The 17,033-nt window shown below is 39.9% G+C and overlaps 2 protein-coding genes across 3 annotated transcripts; both read left to right on the top strand.

The window, feature by feature from the left end:
- The first annotated feature begins 594 nt into the window (after positions 1–594).
- Positions 595–2,032, top strand: LOC115688904 (protein TIFY 5A-like). Of its 2 annotated transcripts, none has more exons than XM_030614858.2 (3): positions 595–815; positions 989–1,073; positions 1,639–2,032. In XM_030614858.2, the coding sequence occupies exons 1-3, from the start codon at positions 724–726 to the stop codon at positions 1,822–1,824; spliced, it is 363 nt and encodes a 120-aa protein (XP_030470718.2). In that variant the 5' UTR covers positions 595–723; the 3' UTR covers positions 1,825–2,032. The 2 variants fall into 2 exon arrangements, with proteins under 2 accessions (XP_030470718.2, XP_056171434.1); XM_056315459.1 differs by having other exon boundaries at positions 646–815; positions 952–1,073.
- A 1,421-nt stretch (positions 2,033–3,453) lies between these two features.
- LOC115688894 (uncharacterized) lies at positions 3,454–16,749 on the top strand. The gene is made up of 18 exons (XM_030614839.2): positions 3,454–3,678; positions 4,678–4,750; positions 7,774–7,817; positions 9,036–9,078; positions 10,117–10,335; positions 10,444–10,560; positions 10,793–10,864; positions 12,081–12,125; positions 12,218–12,297; positions 12,451–12,515; positions 12,599–12,665; positions 12,775–12,888; positions 14,530–14,603; positions 14,773–14,870; positions 14,979–15,035; positions 15,173–15,241; positions 15,335–15,388; positions 16,456–16,749. Exons 1-18 carry the CDS (start codon positions 3,470–3,472, stop codon positions 16,522–16,524), a joined length of 1,569 nt encoding a protein of 522 aa, XP_030470699.2. The 5' UTR covers positions 3,454–3,469; the 3' UTR covers positions 16,525–16,749.
- The last annotated feature ends 284 nt before the right edge of the window (positions 16,750–17,033 follow it).

Here is a 17,033-nt window from a genome sequence, read left to right as displayed (position 1 = left end):
CGTGAAGATTGTGTTATGATATCATAGCAACCGAGTATAAGAGACTCGAAGAAAAAACCGTGGCATGACATATCAGCGTACCTTAAAATATTGCATGTGAATTTGTGTTGCAGTCAGACGCGCTGCATTTTGGAAATTTATTCGTGTGATTAAACGAGGGCAACGGAAGGTAAATATCTTGCATTCCTTTAGATCACGTGAAAGTAATTATTTATAAAAAAAGTCGTTTGCCTCATTCCAATTTCCGCCTCCTCCAAAAGCGGGAAATTAAAGACAAGAAAAGTTTCCAATTTTAGTAACCGTTCCAAAAGCAAAAGCATGTGAATTGTGGAAATTTCCGAAAAAAATCATTTTCATGTTTCTTTTCAGTTTTTTCCCCGCACATGCTCCGCTCGCTCGCTCGCTCGTGTTCCACGTGCGCTTTTACATGGTCGCCGATGTTTTCTGTTCGAACGTTTCTTTTCGTGTTCTGCTACGTCGAATCACTTAAAAAACAAAAAATAAAAGAAAATAACCCAAAAAATATGAAAAAAATGGGAGAAAAAAATAATAATTCCACTATAAAAACCGCTACGGCCTGTCACTGCCCTTCATCTTCGTTGCGTCCTCCTCCTCCTCCTTCTCATCTCCGTGCAGTTATGGCGTTTGTTCTTACATCCTCAATCTGACAAGATCTAGAGCGAGAGCGCGCCAATCGCCGTCGTTTCGATTACGGCTTTTGCCATGGGGAAGAACTGCAACCTGGATCTTCACCTCCTCTCTTCCATCTCTTCTTCTTCTTCTTCTTCTCCTTCTTATGACGAGAGCTCATCAACGTGCGTCCCTTCTTCCTCTCTCTCTCTCTCTACGCGGGTTCATCGTCGTGTTTTTTTTGGTTTCTTTGGTCTGCTTGTTCGTTGATTATCGATGATTATCGATGTTGATGTGATTGCTGTGCAATTTGCATGTAAGCTCATGAGGATGCACATGGTTATGTGAATGCATGCAGGACTGAGCAATCGCAAGTAAATCAACAACAGCTCGCCATTTTTTACAAGGGGCGAGTCCGTCCCTTTGACTTAACAGAGTTTCAGGTAAATCAATTTAAATTCTCGAATGGAAGTCCATTGCAATGCCCATGTTTCTCAGAAAATTCGATAAGGAAAGAAGCATATGATATCGGCATATATGCACAGATCCACATACTTTGTGTACAGATTTTCAGGACACGTTAGATGACGCATAATGAATTCTCGTGCACTCTTGATCGTTTTACCATTCACGGATGATTTCATCCTTAGAAGCGATATATGTTGCCTTTTTTTCCTCCTCAATCTTTGATTTAAGGTTATTGGGTGCACTTGCAAATCCATACACCTGAATTCTTGGATCCCCGATCCCACGTGGGATCCACATTATTCGAGGGTCAGCGTGAATTGGGTGCATAAACGCGTGCTCGGTTTGTGCCGGAGTTTTCCCTAATCTTCAGATTCTGTCGAACCCCGAATCGTGATCGTTCTCTCTCTTTTGTATAATCCCATCATGGCACAGCTTCATGCATTTCAGAAACAGCAAAGATGAGGGCGGTTAGCGATTTTGAGGGGAAGGAGAAGGAAAGATCAACACTCATGCATCTTCCCTTTGTTTCTGCTGATGCAGGCAAGAGCCATCATTTGGCTTGCAAGCAGAGAAGTGGAATCAAAAGCTGGTTCATCTCCGCCATTGAAGAAGACCCAGCTGTGGAGCCCCTCATCTTCAGGCCTGTCAATGAAGAGATCGCTGCAGAGATTCCTCCAGGAAAGAAGGAAGAGGGCTCGAGCCATGTCTCCTTATATCAGCCATTAACCACCCTTTGTTTAACTCATGATATTGTACTATTGTCCCCTTAACAACTAAAATTGGCACTGTCGATTAGTGCTTGTGGGGGAAATTTATCAACAAAAATATTCGAGATTAAAGTGATTGTATGCTTAATTTCGCATCCTATGCATTACGAGCAGTTTTCTTTCTTCTTTGATCTCCTCCAGATTTGGCAATGTTATATTTGTTAGAATTTTCGTGTGAATGCCTAATTTGAATATCGAATGGAACAAAAAAAAGTAACTATCATATTAAGGCGCATAACCTTTTTCCATTCCGTTCCAATCAAGTTTTTGTTTTTATCTCAACTTAATCGAATGTCTGTTGGGTGAACAGACGCGACGATTGGATGATGTCACATTAGTTTAATACGTTGATGTCCTATTGTAGATACACATTTGATAGTTTAATATGTCAGCACCCAATTCTAGTTTAGATCAAGTTGGCTGCTATTTAGACATGGTTCTCTAACTTATGCTTGATTCATCTCAATTTACCAAGACGACATAAGATGTCACACGCATCAATAGTTTGCAGTACCCGATACCTAATCGTGTGCTTTCTATTGATGACATTGGAAATAGTCTCATGAAGTTATGAGACAAGCACCCCTATGCCTTTATGTACGAATACATAGTCTGATTGAGTTTAGATCGCCGAGCAACAGACTCAACGCTTTAGGGCATTCTCAACCACTAATCCGACAGGCAATTTAGAGCCGAAAGGCAAATAGTCAAAGTTGAAATGGTAAAAGGTCGAAAAGCCGAACCTCGGTCTAGACTCGGCTCTATCCGAATCTGCCCATTTTGAGCAGTTATATTCATAATGCACTAGTAATATATACTTATTACTTACGTTTAGGGAAAATGACACAAACAGTCCTTGAACTTTGGCTCAATGTATAATTTTGTCCATGAACTTTTAATTTGTTCAATATGGTCTCTAGACTTTGAAATATGTTCAATTTAGTCTCTGAATTATATGAAAATGTTCAATGTAATCCTTCCATTAATTCAAGTTCAGGGACTACATTAAATATATTAATATAGTTCAAAGACTAAATTGAACATGTACCAAAAGTCCAGGGATCACATTGAACATTAGACTAAAGTTCAGGGACTGCATTAAACAAATTAAAAATTCAGGGATCAAATTACACATTGAACCAAAATTCAAGAACTGTTTATGTCATTGTTGCCGAGCAACGGACTCAATGCTTTAGGGCATTCTCAACGACTAATCCGATAGGCGATTCAGACCCGAAAGGCAAATAGTCAAAGTTGAAATGGTAAAAGGTCGAAAAGCCGAACCTCGGTCTAGACTTGGCCCTATCCAAATCCGCCCATTTTGAGCAGTTATATTCGTAATGCATTGGTAATATATACTTCTTACTTACGTTTAAGATAGTCAGACCATACCTTTGATGGGCTTATTCTTCCCACTCATAATTACTAACCATCAAATTAGACAGGATGTTGTTGATTGGTGGCATGATGGTGATAATGTCGAAAGTGCGGGCGGGTTTTGTTTTCCAACATCGGATTCGGGGCGGCCCAAATGAATTGCGGATCTCAGCCCTCCTCAGGGCCCACAGCCCGTTTCAGGATTCGGACCTTCTTCGGTGTATACGATGAAAAGCCACCGGCGATCGTCCCTTCCTTCCTCTGTCGAAGCCGCGAAAGATCAAGAGCACGCACGGGCGCGGCGCACGACGGCGCTCTACAGGGCAATGTCCGGAGGCGTGGAGGAAGAAGATGGGGCGGAGCGGCTTCGCCAGCGTAAGCTCGAGGAAGCTCTCGAAGCCAAGTCTCTCCGGCGCATCATCAGCGCCTTTCTCAAGTACGCACACACACTCTCTCTCTTGGTGTGTCTATCTCTCCGTGCTAAATTTCCCGATTTTTTTCGTTCTTTTATGCTTCTTTTGAGTACCCATTTTTCCAGAATTGCGAGATTCAGCTTCTGTGGGTTCATGTAAGGAAGGGGCAGTTGAATTTTCATTTTGCACATCTGTATGTCTGTGACTGTGAGTGCGTGTTGATTCGAAGTTAATTTGCTCAAGCGGCAATAGCTGTGCCGAGATAGTTACACATAGGTAAATGAAGTTGGTCGATTAGCGGGAAAGCGCAGGTCTTGTATCTGATTTCCGCAAGAATTAGCTGGTTGATTGATTTGTCTGTTGGACTGAAGGATGCATGAAAGGAGGGCAAAAAAAAGAAAAACTTCACTGATGAATCCTTTGAAAGTAAAGTGTGCGTGGGGGGGGGGGGGTTTTCTCGGGCACAGGAGTGATTTGGCGAAAAAGCATGTGGGAGTACCGGGGTGGTGAAGATGATAGTTCTGGATTAGCTTTTTCGGTGAAAGAGTTTATAGTTTCTTTTTTCCCACGTTCTGCTATCTAATGGCATTACTGTTATGATTAATTTTTGTTTCTAGTTGAACCCGGAGATGATAGGTTATATCGGTAACCAGTGCTCTTGGATGGTTATTAGTCACAAAACCGTCGAAAAAGCTGGTGGCAGAGCGCTCTTCTGGCTGTTGGCATGCAAAATATTCAAAGCATTAGTTCTTTTCAGCTTTTCGAACATGTGATGAGGAAGCTTCACTGATGTTATGGTGGTTATGGAGATTCCCTTGTAGCTTGCTTTCAGAGCTTTAATTCATGGCACTTCTCGAAAATTGATGTTATATTTCATCGAGTTCTATTTCAATTTTGTTTTGTTGCCTTGATTATTCAAATTTTGAAGCCTTTTGTTTTAGGTGATACATTTCTTTGTTGGCATCATGCGAACCATTTTTCGGTTTTATCTTTATGTACCACTGAACTATCTTCTTGTACAGTTATCCAGAAGCCGCAGAAGAAGATGTAAAACGATATGAAAGATCTTTCAGAAAGCTTCCTCCTGCTCATGAGGTACATAATAACTTTTGTTAAATTATTGTTGATTCTCCAGTTAATAAATGTTGATTCTCCAGTATGATATAGAGAGAGGTTCGTCTTCCAAACTTTGACAAAAATCAAGATTTTATTTGGCTTTGTGCTTCTTGCTCGTCACTTCCTTGGTGTACTCGCCAGCTACTAATCCATTAAGCACTCTTGAGATTTTCCTCCTGTTAAATTGAGAGCATTTGGAAGAGAAAGATGTAGACGCCATGTGACTGGGATAAACATGATTGAGCAAGTACCGCTTTTGTCAGGTCAGACAGTCCCATATCAAATCGGGTCTTGGCATCATGTCATCAGCCCAAGTTGATAAAGCTGTGTGTGAAGTGGTTATGAAGGTGTTTAATGGTAATATTTTTCTATTGGGGGGGGGGGGGGGGGGAGTTGTTTTTAGCAAAGTGAGGGATTGAACATTCTAGCAAAATGAAGTTTTTACAAAGAAGTCATTGCTATGGACTGTGGTGGTCAACTTTTGGGAGCTGGACCGTGATTTATGAAGAATCTGTAGATAAATTTCTGTTACTTTTAGGCATGCCATGATAATGCAAACGACAAACCTCCGAACTGAGCTCTAGAACCTTTTTTTGTTGGCGGGGAAGACGATTGCCTTGGTATGTCTTCTATATAAGTTGAAGAGGGAAGCGAGTCTAGAATGTTCTGTTACCAGGAAAATACCAATGCTAATATCCCTGGTAATAATAAACTGGCATTATTCCTGGCACAAGATTATTTATTGGCATTGAAGTTTTGCCATGATGAGGTTGTTTCATTTTGAGTGAGGTGGGTATCAAATTCCCCTCGGAAGTTATTTTGAAATGGGGATGCTTAATCCTGGCTTCTAGTCTTCATCCCCCTCCGCACCTTTTGTAACCAAATAGATGGAAATTACAGCATCCTGATGGTTGTGAACAGATGCATATGGAGTCTATAAGTAACTTTCTTCTAAATTGTGCCTCGACTAGGAAGATGTGATTACTGACCTTCACTGCCAGGTATTAAGTGGGGTAAGATCATGTGGCCTAGGACTGATTGTTCTACTAAATATGAGGTACACCCGGTGATAGTTTCCTCTCACCGGAACTGCATGATATAGAGTTAACACGAATGCAGGGACACAGTATGGAGATCTGTCAAGGCAGACCAGGTCAGACTCAAAAAGTTGTCCTTTGTCGGGCAAACCTGACATCAGTCTTGACTCTGCAAGCGAGGTGCAGAAGGTCATCCTGAATTTGCTCTTGACAAAGGATATTATCGGGCAACCCCAGGAGAAAACCAGGACATACCAGGGGTTCGTCAACCCAGGACTGTAAGGGTGCGCATGGCAACGATTCTATGCCCGGAAACTGATTCTACTCAGAAATGATTCTTTTTGATTCCGTGCTCGGGAACAATTCTAAGCATTTAAAGGCGTTTGGTAACTATCCAAAATTTCTATTCTTAGAATAGAAAAAGAATATAAATGCGTATGGTAACTACACAAAATTTCTTTTTATTAAAAATATTTTGAATTTTTTAATATTTCTTTTTTTTTCCTTTTTTTTCTTTTTTTTTCTTTCTTTCCCTTTCCTTCCTTGGCCATGGCCGGTTGCCGGCGCCGGCCACAGGCCAGGGCCATCGACGGCGTTGCAGCCCTTGCCACCGCCCTCGCCATTGCCACCCCGACGACGGCGAGGTTGGCCTCACCATGGCTAGGTGAGGCCTCGTCGTCGCAGCCGCGAGCCGCCCTCGCCGGCCACCGGCGAGGGCCGCGACGCCTTGGCTAGTGGCCGGCGGCAGACCGGGAAGAAAAAGAACAACAAACCAAAAAGGAAGAAGAAAACCAAGAAGAATCAGAAATGGAAAAATTGTTCCAGAATCAAGAAGTTACTTTTTTTTGCTTTTTGATTCTGTTCCAAAACTGATTCTGGGAACAATTTTTTGCAAATTTGTGCCCGGGCACAAAAAATTTAACAAACGGATTTCTGTTCCCAAATTGATTCTGGAAATAAAAGAACAGAAATTTTCACTATTTGACAACTTGCCAAATGCCCCCTAACTGATCTTCTTTCTATCCTATGACTAGGACAAACCAGGAGAATGGTTGGAATAATGACCAAGGAACATGAAAACTTGAAAGGACAGGTCATAAACTTTAGGGAACCAATTATGTGAAGTTGAGGCTATGGAACCGTTCGGTGAAGCTGACAATACCTCTCTTAACATTACAATATTGAATCCTCAATCCTCTGTTTGCTTATTATCGGTGTAAATGTTTGTGTCGGTCATTGTGACAGAGATTTAGTGTATGATACTCCTCTTAGTTTTAACATTTAGAAGTTGCTTTTTTTCAATTCAAAGAACCATCAATTGCCTTTAGTCAACTTACATTCTCTGAGGAAAAAGTTGTAAAAGCACTACCATCAGAGTGGGAAAAGAGTTGGCTGATGAAGCAAGAAGTAGTGTTTCATTTTGAATTATACATTCATGAAGAAGTTGTTTAAGCTGGTCAGCTGGCATGAATTTAGCTTATGCATGAAGCAGAAGAGAGTCATATTGATGTAGTTTTTATTCTGGTCCTCGTGTCGACTGTCGCTCATGGTGCTGAAAGCATAGATTTGTAAAGACTATGGACTATTGGTAAAGACTATAATTTTTGGTTTGTTATGGACATAAACGATATTGGTAAGTGAATTGCTTTGATGTTTTTCTCCCCGCTTAGTCTAACTTTCATCGTACTGATGATTCTTTGTCTTAATAGTGATGCATTAAGAATGTATTCTGCAGTCTTCTAAAATTGCCATTGTTTAAGCTCGACAAGTGCTTTCTTAATTTGTGTGGGAGAAAAAGTGATTGGCCTGTATTTTGAACAAGACACTGTTTGCCCATTTTAGTTTTGTTGAGTGACTCGATAAAATGCACGAACCTTAATTTGTTAAATTTCTACAAATTTACTGATATTCTGTTTGACTAGTTTAATTGTAGAATTGTTTCACTACTTTAATGTGCTTTTGCAGGCATTGCTGTCACACTACCCTCAGAAGTTTCGAAGATTGAGACAGTGCGTTGCTTCGGCCTGTTTCTTGTGTTGACTTATTATGGGTTTTATTTCAATATGTTCAGTTTGTAGTTTCAATGCTCAAACACGCTGCCCCTTAGTAGTGTCATCCTTCTTCAAGCTCTCTGAGATCTGCTTCTCCAATTAGTCGTTCTAGTTCTTTTCAATGTTTTCCAGAGGTCTGCATTTCTTCTTTGTTGTCAATGAGAAGGTATGTCAGTGATATCTGACCTAAATGAGTGTTGTAAGAGGAAATAGGGAAGATGAACACTATACATGGGGATCGTGGAATTCATACTAAATTCATTTTAGCATGTGCTAGTCATTCTTAAGTCAAATTCACTCATCTCAGTGTTGGAACAGTATAAATGTTATTCAACATGTCAAATTGATTCTCTCAAAACATGTCAATTGGTTCTTTCAAAACATGCCAGTTGTTTATTTTTCCAGCCAAACATGTTGAGTCGCCAATATTTATCATTTAGCCCTTTGGACGTTGTCCTTGTGCTATGTTATTGTCCACTAGTACTCTAGTCTAGCCTTCAAGTATGTCCTAGGCAACACAATGCCAGATTTACTATACTATAACCACAATGATTAAGCCTTTTGACTAAATATGGTCCCCTCCCCTTCAATAAACATAGGTTAAGCACACTTGATTGTAGATGATTTTTCTTTTATGCTACTGTGACCTATTCAGTATATTTCCATACATCAGAAGCATCTTCACTTGGCAATTTGGAACTGACTGCTGTCATAGGGGTTTTATAGTTTCTTTTGGGTGATTTAACTTACAAATTTAGAGAAAATGCAGATAGACAACTTTCTTGATATTGTGTAATATGCTGGTCCAAAATTGGCATCCTAGATAGAAGTGCTTTGCTTCTATTAATCTTTTCACCCAGATATACGTAGAATTTTTTTTTTCAATTATGTAAAAGAGCCCAATTACCTTTTTGATTTATCTTTGAAATCTGTGCATATAGCATTTGAACTTAGGTTCCACACTACATGTCTCTGTTATAAAGTTAGATATCCATCTGGACTCTTGCTTGCTGCTAAAGCATGCCAGAGGTTTTGACAGTTTCTTTGGTTGGTTTTTACGATCCTGGGGATGTGCTATCTTGGATAAGCTGCATTTGGATATTAATATTGGTAGTTAGTTAGATTATCATGGGCATATTTAAAGGTAGTATTTGATTGAGTTTCTCAATGATACAGGTGCATCTCAGCAAATTCATACTTCATTTTCAGCATGCTTCAGGTATGTTGCAGCTTATCCATGCCATAATATTTTTCCATAAGTTCATTCTTGATTCTTTCTCTCCAATCAAGATAATGGATCCTTTTATGCTATTGCTGACCCAGCCAAAGATGAGCCCTTGTGAGGTTATTGAGGTGACTTGCGCTGACCTTAAGGGTTAGGGGGGTGGGGTGAGGGTCCATTGTCTAATCTTTAGTTGGTCAAACTAGTTATTTATGACTTCTATGCCATGCAAGTTTGATATGTTCTATTAACTAAAATCGACTATGCTCGCCCCCTCCCCGCCCCCCCCCCCCCCCAGAAGAAAAAAAAAAGAAGGAAAAGAAAATCTGCAAGCAACAACACGCGTATTGATTGTAATATAGGGCCTATTTTATCACTTTTTTCAAACTCACTGGCCACTTCGCCTTCCTCAAGGGCTTTCAATTGCTCCAGGTAATCTACAAATCTAGAGCCATGGTGACCTCACAGGGACCAGGCACCTAGGAAATTCGAGCTACTCCAGCTTATCTGTATCTTTCAAGTTTCTTTGAATTTATGATCCCTCAGCCAGATTGGTTCTGCTGTTGATATTTGACAACTGGACTGATGACACCCTTAACCAGCAGGACCATAAGACATCTAAAGCAACATTCGAAGTATGGGTCTATGGTTCTGAGGTTCTTATGTAGTTCTCTGGTTTTTTAAGGACACATTCATCAAATTGATTTCCAATTTAAGCTCTTCAAATCTCGACTTTACCTCAATTCTAGAATTATGAAATTGGTTAAAAAAAGGATTTGAAGTGCTTGAAATCAGTCAACTGCATTCCTCTTTTATACAATCATTCATTATCATCAGAACTGTTTCTAATGAATTATGCAAAAGAAGTACTGGAAATGAGCTCCAGGGCAAGTGCTATGATTCTTGAGTTGTTAAACTCAACTGAATTTGAGTCTCTTTTTGAGACATTGATCATCTACTCGGCACCATTGGCTACATATCAATATTTGGCATCATGTTGTGCAATTTAAAGTTTAACGCTTGCTTTCTTTGCAGGCATTTGAACCCCCAATTGATTTGAGCCAAGAGATTGATATTTGTGAACACTCAGATCATGAAAACATGCAAAATGGTGACCTCTTCTCATCAGAGAGGAACATTTGCTCAAGTCAGACTGCTTTCAGTAGTGGAAGTTTGTTGTCATCTGGATGCGAAGCTGCTTCTGAAGATTGTGACAATGCAAAATACAAAGCAGAAGAAAAGACTAACAATAAGGTCCATCAACTTTCATGAGTAACAGTAATTGTTCTGTAGCTGTTGTGTGCCGACTTCAATTGTGCTTTTTCATTACAAACTAACCTGACTTCTCTAGATGCATTGCAGGAGCTTGCAAGCAGAGGACACCATGACTCCACTGCGAGGAATTCTTGTGGTTGCTCAGAGTTCCACGAACAGAGAAGAGAAAGTGATGGGAATAGTCTTGCCGACTCCAATAAAGATGTAAGCTCACTAATCACCTCCAATGGGGCAAATGCAAGTGCCCCACAGAGATGGGGAGTAAGAAAGAAGAGAAAAGCTATCAGGCCTCATGCGGCTGGATCTCTGCTCGTTGAATGATAGTGCATTCTGGCACTTGTGTTTCCATAAGAATTTTCAAAGCCTGTGTAGAGTTGTCCAAAACTAAAATGCATTTTATGCAAGATGGTTACTTCTTTGTTGCTCACAATTTCAGGTTTCTTCCTCTTCTTGCGACTGGTTAGATCCTTCATTGCAGTTGCATGTCCCTTTGGTTGACGTTGATAAGGTATGTATCATTCTGATTTTACTTTTACATTGGTTTGTCATCTCTTTAAGAATGGTGGTTTTTCCCCTTGGGTCGCATTGCTTTCTATTGTACATGTATAATTGGAAACATGCAAATGCTTGGGTTGCTGCAGGAGCTTAGAATTAGAATGTTAAAAGGGTTGGCTTGATCATACTCTCAGTGTCTTTAAATCGTGGTTCTTTAATGCCATGGAAGACATGCACAAGAGGCAAGGAAGCCATGGGTGACATGTCCCATGTGTAGATTATGAGTTTTGGATCAGTGGTTGGTCCTTAATTGACCAATGGCTACGGTAAATTGGATTTGTGGGAAATTCATGTGGAGAGGAGGTTCCCTGATATAGCATCAGGAGATTTTATTTAGTTGTTACATTGTTATTGTCATTGTCATAACTTCTTCAAGCTCAAGAGCCTTACATGCAAAACTTGTGGCATGCAAAGTGGATTGAGGATTTCAGTTAATGATCGATAATGTCCTATTCCTTGAGGGTAGCGTGAATTGGGATTCGAGAAGCGTAAAAGTCCACTTGCCATGAGAAGACTGTGTGTTAGAATGCTGCTATTAATGCTTCATTACAGCTACTACTGGTCTCGATAGCCACAACGGGCATCAATTAGTGGATGGATCTGGCTTAGCCAACGGCCAATCATGTCTAATTAGCCATGTCAATCAGAGATCTTAGAGTTGCTGAAAGCTTAGCAGCAGCCCAACCTTGTACTAATGCTTCTGCTCATAACACAGTGAAGGTTAATAGGTCATCTTTACTCTTGGTCAGTGCCCAGATTTTTGGCAGCTTTAAGTAATTTAAATGCTGGTGACTCGGTAATCTAGTACCTTTGTGAGGTATCTTGGTGTATGTATGTATTGCTTCTTCAAAATGACATCTTGGATTTGCTGTACTTCTTGCTGTTATATATGATCTTGAGGTCAATTCTAGCTATTTTTAATGGACTGGAGGGTGGTTTAGTTCCGTGTTCTATATTGCATATTCTTTCAGTTAATTGCCGAATTCTTCAAATGGATGAATTATGGTCGGCACCGTATTTAAGGGGGCTCACATTGTGCATCAACATGATGATGTTGGTGAGGGTGAAGGAATTAGAAGTCGCAACTTGATGTGCGTAACAAGTGATGAATTTACTGCATATCTGTATTGCCTTCCCCTTTGAAATAATCCTTTTCAAAATTTTAACAGGTCCGTTGTATAATAAGGAACATTGTTAGAGACTGGGCAGCAGAGGTATCTTGTAATTTGATCTTCTTATTTAAAATATTGCGAGTCCAACTGTTACTGAATTGTAGTATTTTTCCTGTAATTTCTTTCTCACATAGGGGCAGAAAGAACGTGATCAATGCTTCAAGCCTATTTTGGAAGAGCTTGATGCCCTTTTCCCCAATCGCTCCAGGGAAAGGTATACAGAATTTAGTTTCTTTCTTGTTTTATCAGTTTTCCTAAGGCTTTTAAATCTCTTTGGCCACATAATAGTTAAGTTGTTGATTTATTACTCTCTGGGAGAGATGCTGTAATGAGAAAATGCTGACAAGAGAAGAATTTCCTCATACAGCCCTCCTTCTTGTTTAGTTCCTGGGGCTGGACTTGGGCGGTTGGCTTTGGAGATATCATCTCTAGGTATGTCAAGGTGTCAGCCTTCAATAGTTTTTTTTTTGGTTGCTTTTTCCTTTTTGCCTTATCATTTCTCTTCTGAGAGACAGGTTTCATAAGTCAGGGAAATGAATTTTCGTACTACATGATGATATGCTCGAGTTTCATTCTAAATCAGTAAGAGTCTTTGTGCAATTTGTGCCAAAGTTCCATGCATTGTTAAGATTAACAAGATATCTTCTGTTTTGTTGGCCTCACTGCTCCAATTTTCTGCTGAAATTGTTAGAACTCAAGCTGCTGATGAGTGGACAATATATCCCTGGATCCATAGCAATTGCAATTCACTTTCAGACAGTGACCAACTTCGGCCAGTGTCAATTCCAGATATTCATCCAGCGAGGTATCACTTTGCTGGGCACTTGCTTTTTTCTGTCGGCTACTGGCTCTAGATGCTAGAGAAAGTTCAGTCATGCGGTTTTTTTTAGGAATTAGATGCATCTGGTATCGATTCATTTCCTATGAACAGGTGTGGCGTGGCTTGAACTAGATAGAATAACTACTTGAGTTTAGGGTCAGAGGAAAAATTTGTAAGTTCTAATAACGTGAAAAAGAAGAGCTTGCTTCATTGTCATGAGTAAATATCTGAAAGCTTGTGAACCCCAAAGCATATCGGGGAAAATTGCCCGTCGTTTGCCAAATAAACATTTTTCACCATCTACATCCTGGGTTTCATGTGATGGTGATAGTTTAGTAGGTTATAGGTTTATCCAGATATGACGTCAGTTCTGCTTATCTACATTGAAAATTTTACGTTGGAGGCCCTTTTTCCATGTTCAGTTCTCAAGTACCTCTAATCGACATCTCTCCATTAACATAAATGTTACTTCTCCACATGGTTCTTCCTAGTTATATTCATGTTGAAATGATGTTATGACATTAGTCTTTGTTTCTCTACTTCAAAAAACTCGCTGTTCCATATGTCAAATCAGTAGATGTGAGAACTAATGCTTGCGCTGTTTCTTTACTGAGAGGACACTGTGATCAAGTACAAGAGGTCATCCTTCTTCATTCTGGAGGTCTTTCCGAGTGTATACTTAGCTGCAAACTTGCGCGACGATTATATCTAGTTAAATCTTAAGTGTTTCAATAAAGTTGTCGAGTGTTTGATAACCTATCTTATTATAGGTTCTTGGAAACTATTGGCTCTATTATATTATACAGCAATTAACATAAAGAATATTAGTAGGGCTCTGCTTAATAATTAGGTGACAATGGAAACATTCTCTCAAAGTTTTTATCTCTAGGTAAAATGAGAGTTCTGTCTGATTTGACGTTATAAGAGGTAATCTGTGGTTAGGCTGAGCAGTCACGAAGGCTGCTTCTGACTTTCCCCTCGATGTACGTGTTGAACAAGGGGTTATAGGCTAATTTAGGCCGAGTGATTACTGGGATCATCAGCGTTTCCATAACTGCTTTGAGCAGGCCAGATCATGTGAAAAGTGATGACTTCACCCAGGGAGTTTAAAATATGATGTTCGTCATCGTGACATTATCTACAAACATTAGTGAGGGATAATGGTAAGGCTGAACTTCAAATATGCATTGTCTGAGAATTCTGTCCTCAGCTTGTCAATTTGCGCATGTCGAACGATAATATTTATGTGCCATTATCTTAGAGTTTTGTTTTTTATGTAACAGTTTGGAATCAAATTATCCACACTGGCAAGGATAACTTGATCCACTGAAATGTAATATGTTACAACTTTGTGGATTTGCTCCACTTCTAGTTCTATGAGGAAAATTCCAATACATATCATTATTGTTACCTAATTCTCCTTGTATAGCTATTCATGATTAATTGCGCTCTCTGGTAGGTAGAAGTTTCTGAAAGAGCAGAGCTAATCTTATAGCTTTGTCCCCCAATTTATCCCCTAATTTGGCTTTTAAATGGAAAAATGTTGTGTTGAATCCTTGGCCATCTAATATGCGTTCTAAGACATGGTTCGTCTCATGCTTATCATGGAGTACTTCCTTGGACCAGTGCAGGGATAACAGAAGGATTCTCCATGTGCGGTGGTGATTTTGTTGAGGTTTACAGTGACCCCTGCCAAGTAGGTAGGAGAAGCAGAATTGAACTTGGTCCTGTCTATTTGTTATTCTGTGTGCTATGATAATGAGATCGGAAATGAACTTGCTCTATGGTTGCATCCTCTTCTTCCATTTTATTTGAAGCATGTTGATCTTCCTATTAACTTCACTCTGAAAACCTTTATGGAACATGCAGGAATTTGGGATTCAGTTGTAACATGCTTTTTTATTGATACGGCGCATAACATTGTCGAATACATTGAAATCATATCAAAAATTCTCAAAGAAGGGGGAGTAAGCTCTCAAATACTTAGGATAATGACTTTCTTTTTTTCCCTTTGATCATTTCCTTGGATCTTCCTATTGGATTTCTAATGGAATTTCAAAATACATGACTTCCAGGTGTGGATTAATTTGGGACCTCTTCTATATCACTTTGCTGACATGTGTGGAGAAGACGTAAGTTCTCATTTGTTACGCGAGTTTTAGTGATTTATCACATGGTTTAAGTAAGGATGGCTCAAAATGTCGGTTTCATTTTTCCCTTCCCTTTCTTATACTTTTGAACTTCTCGCATCTACGTAATGCAACCGCAGGAGATGTCCATTGAGTTGAGCTTGGAGGATGTAAAAAGGGTTGCTTTGCACTACGGTTTCGTATTTGAGGTAATTCAGGCTGACATTTCACTTGCAACCATCTAACATCTATTCTATTTATTGGTTGCGTATAAAGTCATCTCTCATGTTTCTTGAACGCAGAATGAGAAAACCATAGAGACAACCTACACCACAAATCCTAGGGCAATGATGCAGGTGAGCTTCTTAACCCTTGCTTAAATCTCGTCTTCTGTTAATATGTTTGGCTATCTTTTTATCGGTTTAGTTATAACCTTGATATTTTTCTTTGGAAAGTATCTTTGAACACTCTTTATGTAAGAGTGCCATTCATAGTTATAAATGGGCAAGGTTGCTTTTAGCAGTTCGAGATGGTGATTTGGAACGCTAAGGGCGCGTTTGGCAACCAGCCAAACAGTAACTATTTCTATTTTTTTGTTCCCAAAATCAGTTTTAGAACAGAAATCCGTTTGGTAAATTTTTTGTTCCCGGGCACAAATTTGCAAAAATTTGTTCCCAGAATCAGTTTTGGAACAGAATCAAGAAGCAAACAAAAAGTTGCTTCTTGATTCTGGGAACAAGAATCAGAAATGGAAATAAAAAATTTCTTCTTCTTCTTCTTCCTAGCCTGTGGCCGGCAACGGCGTCACGACCCTCGCCGGTGAAGGCGAGGGCGACCCTCGCCGGATCTGATGAGAGCGGTGGCGAGGGTCCAACCCTCTTCAGATTCGGCGAGGGCGGCGGCGAGGGTCCATCCCTGTGAGGGCGGCACTCGCCCAAGTCGCGAGCCGCCCTCGCCAAAGCCAGCGAGGGCCACGGCGCCCTCGCCGGCCTTGGCCTGTGGCCGGGCTGGTCGCCAACGCCGGCGACCTGGCCATGGCCAAGGAAGGGGAAGAAAAAAGAAAGAAAAAAGAAAGAAATATTAAAAAATTCAAAATATTATTAATAAAAAGAAATTTTGTATCGTTACCAAACATACTTATGTTCTTTTTCTATTGCAAGAATAGAAATTTGGGTAGTTATAAAACACCTTCAAATGCTTAGAAATTGTTCCCCGGCACGGAATAAAAAAGAATCATTTCTGAACAGAAATTATTTTCGGGAACAGAATGGTTGCCAAACGAACCTAAATGAATTAGCAATTACAATGGAATTATTAAATGCTAAGCTTTGCATATAGTCTAACTGACATCTTTGAGTTGGGTAGCTTGCAAGCCTTTTCCTCAAGACATGTTTCATGCTGATGGTTCTTTTGTCTATTGCAGAATTGGTATTACGCAGCTTTTTGGACGATGAGAAAGAAATCAACCGCTGCTGATGTTGTATCATCATAATCGTTTATGTGATTGCAAAAATAAACTTTTCCAGTTTTACTATCAGTGTTACCTCCATTTGACATAAGCCGTGCTACTGTCTTTCAATTTATGCTATAGCATCTCTATAAAGACATGGCGTCGCCATCTGACTTGAATGCTTTTCATATTTCTGTTCGTTCTTACTTTAATGGACCTGTGACAACAGATTTTATTAATCTGTATTAAAATCCGCTTTGCTCTATAGATCCTTGTGTTTTTGGATTTTGGCATGCGTATACAAAAGGGTGATTTCGGCACCAAAGCTGAAGATGGCTGTTTCGCATTGTTGTAGGGTTCCTGGTAACATAGAGAATCAATTTAAAATGCGAACTACTCTTCGAGAACGGTCTGTACCGTGAAAGATATAATGCTGGCTGTGCCGATTGGCAGCTTCTTCCTAGTTTCTGCTATTTAGAGCCAAACTTAAGTTTGACAAAAATAAAGCTTCGGGCAAGTGAATACAAACCAGATAAGAGGATGGGGAAAGA

The sequence above is a fragment of the Syzygium oleosum genome, unplaced genomic scaffold (genome assembly GCF_021117445.2).
Source record: "Syzygium oleosum isolate NSW1041296 unplaced genomic scaffold, Sole_v2.1 Sole_v2.10, whole genome shotgun sequence".
Lineage (NCBI taxonomy): Eukaryota > Viridiplantae > Streptophyta > Magnoliopsida > Myrtales > Myrtaceae > Syzygium > Syzygium oleosum.
The sequence above is the reverse complement of the archived record's forward strand: the minus strand, read 5'-3'. Positions and strand labels throughout refer to the sequence as shown.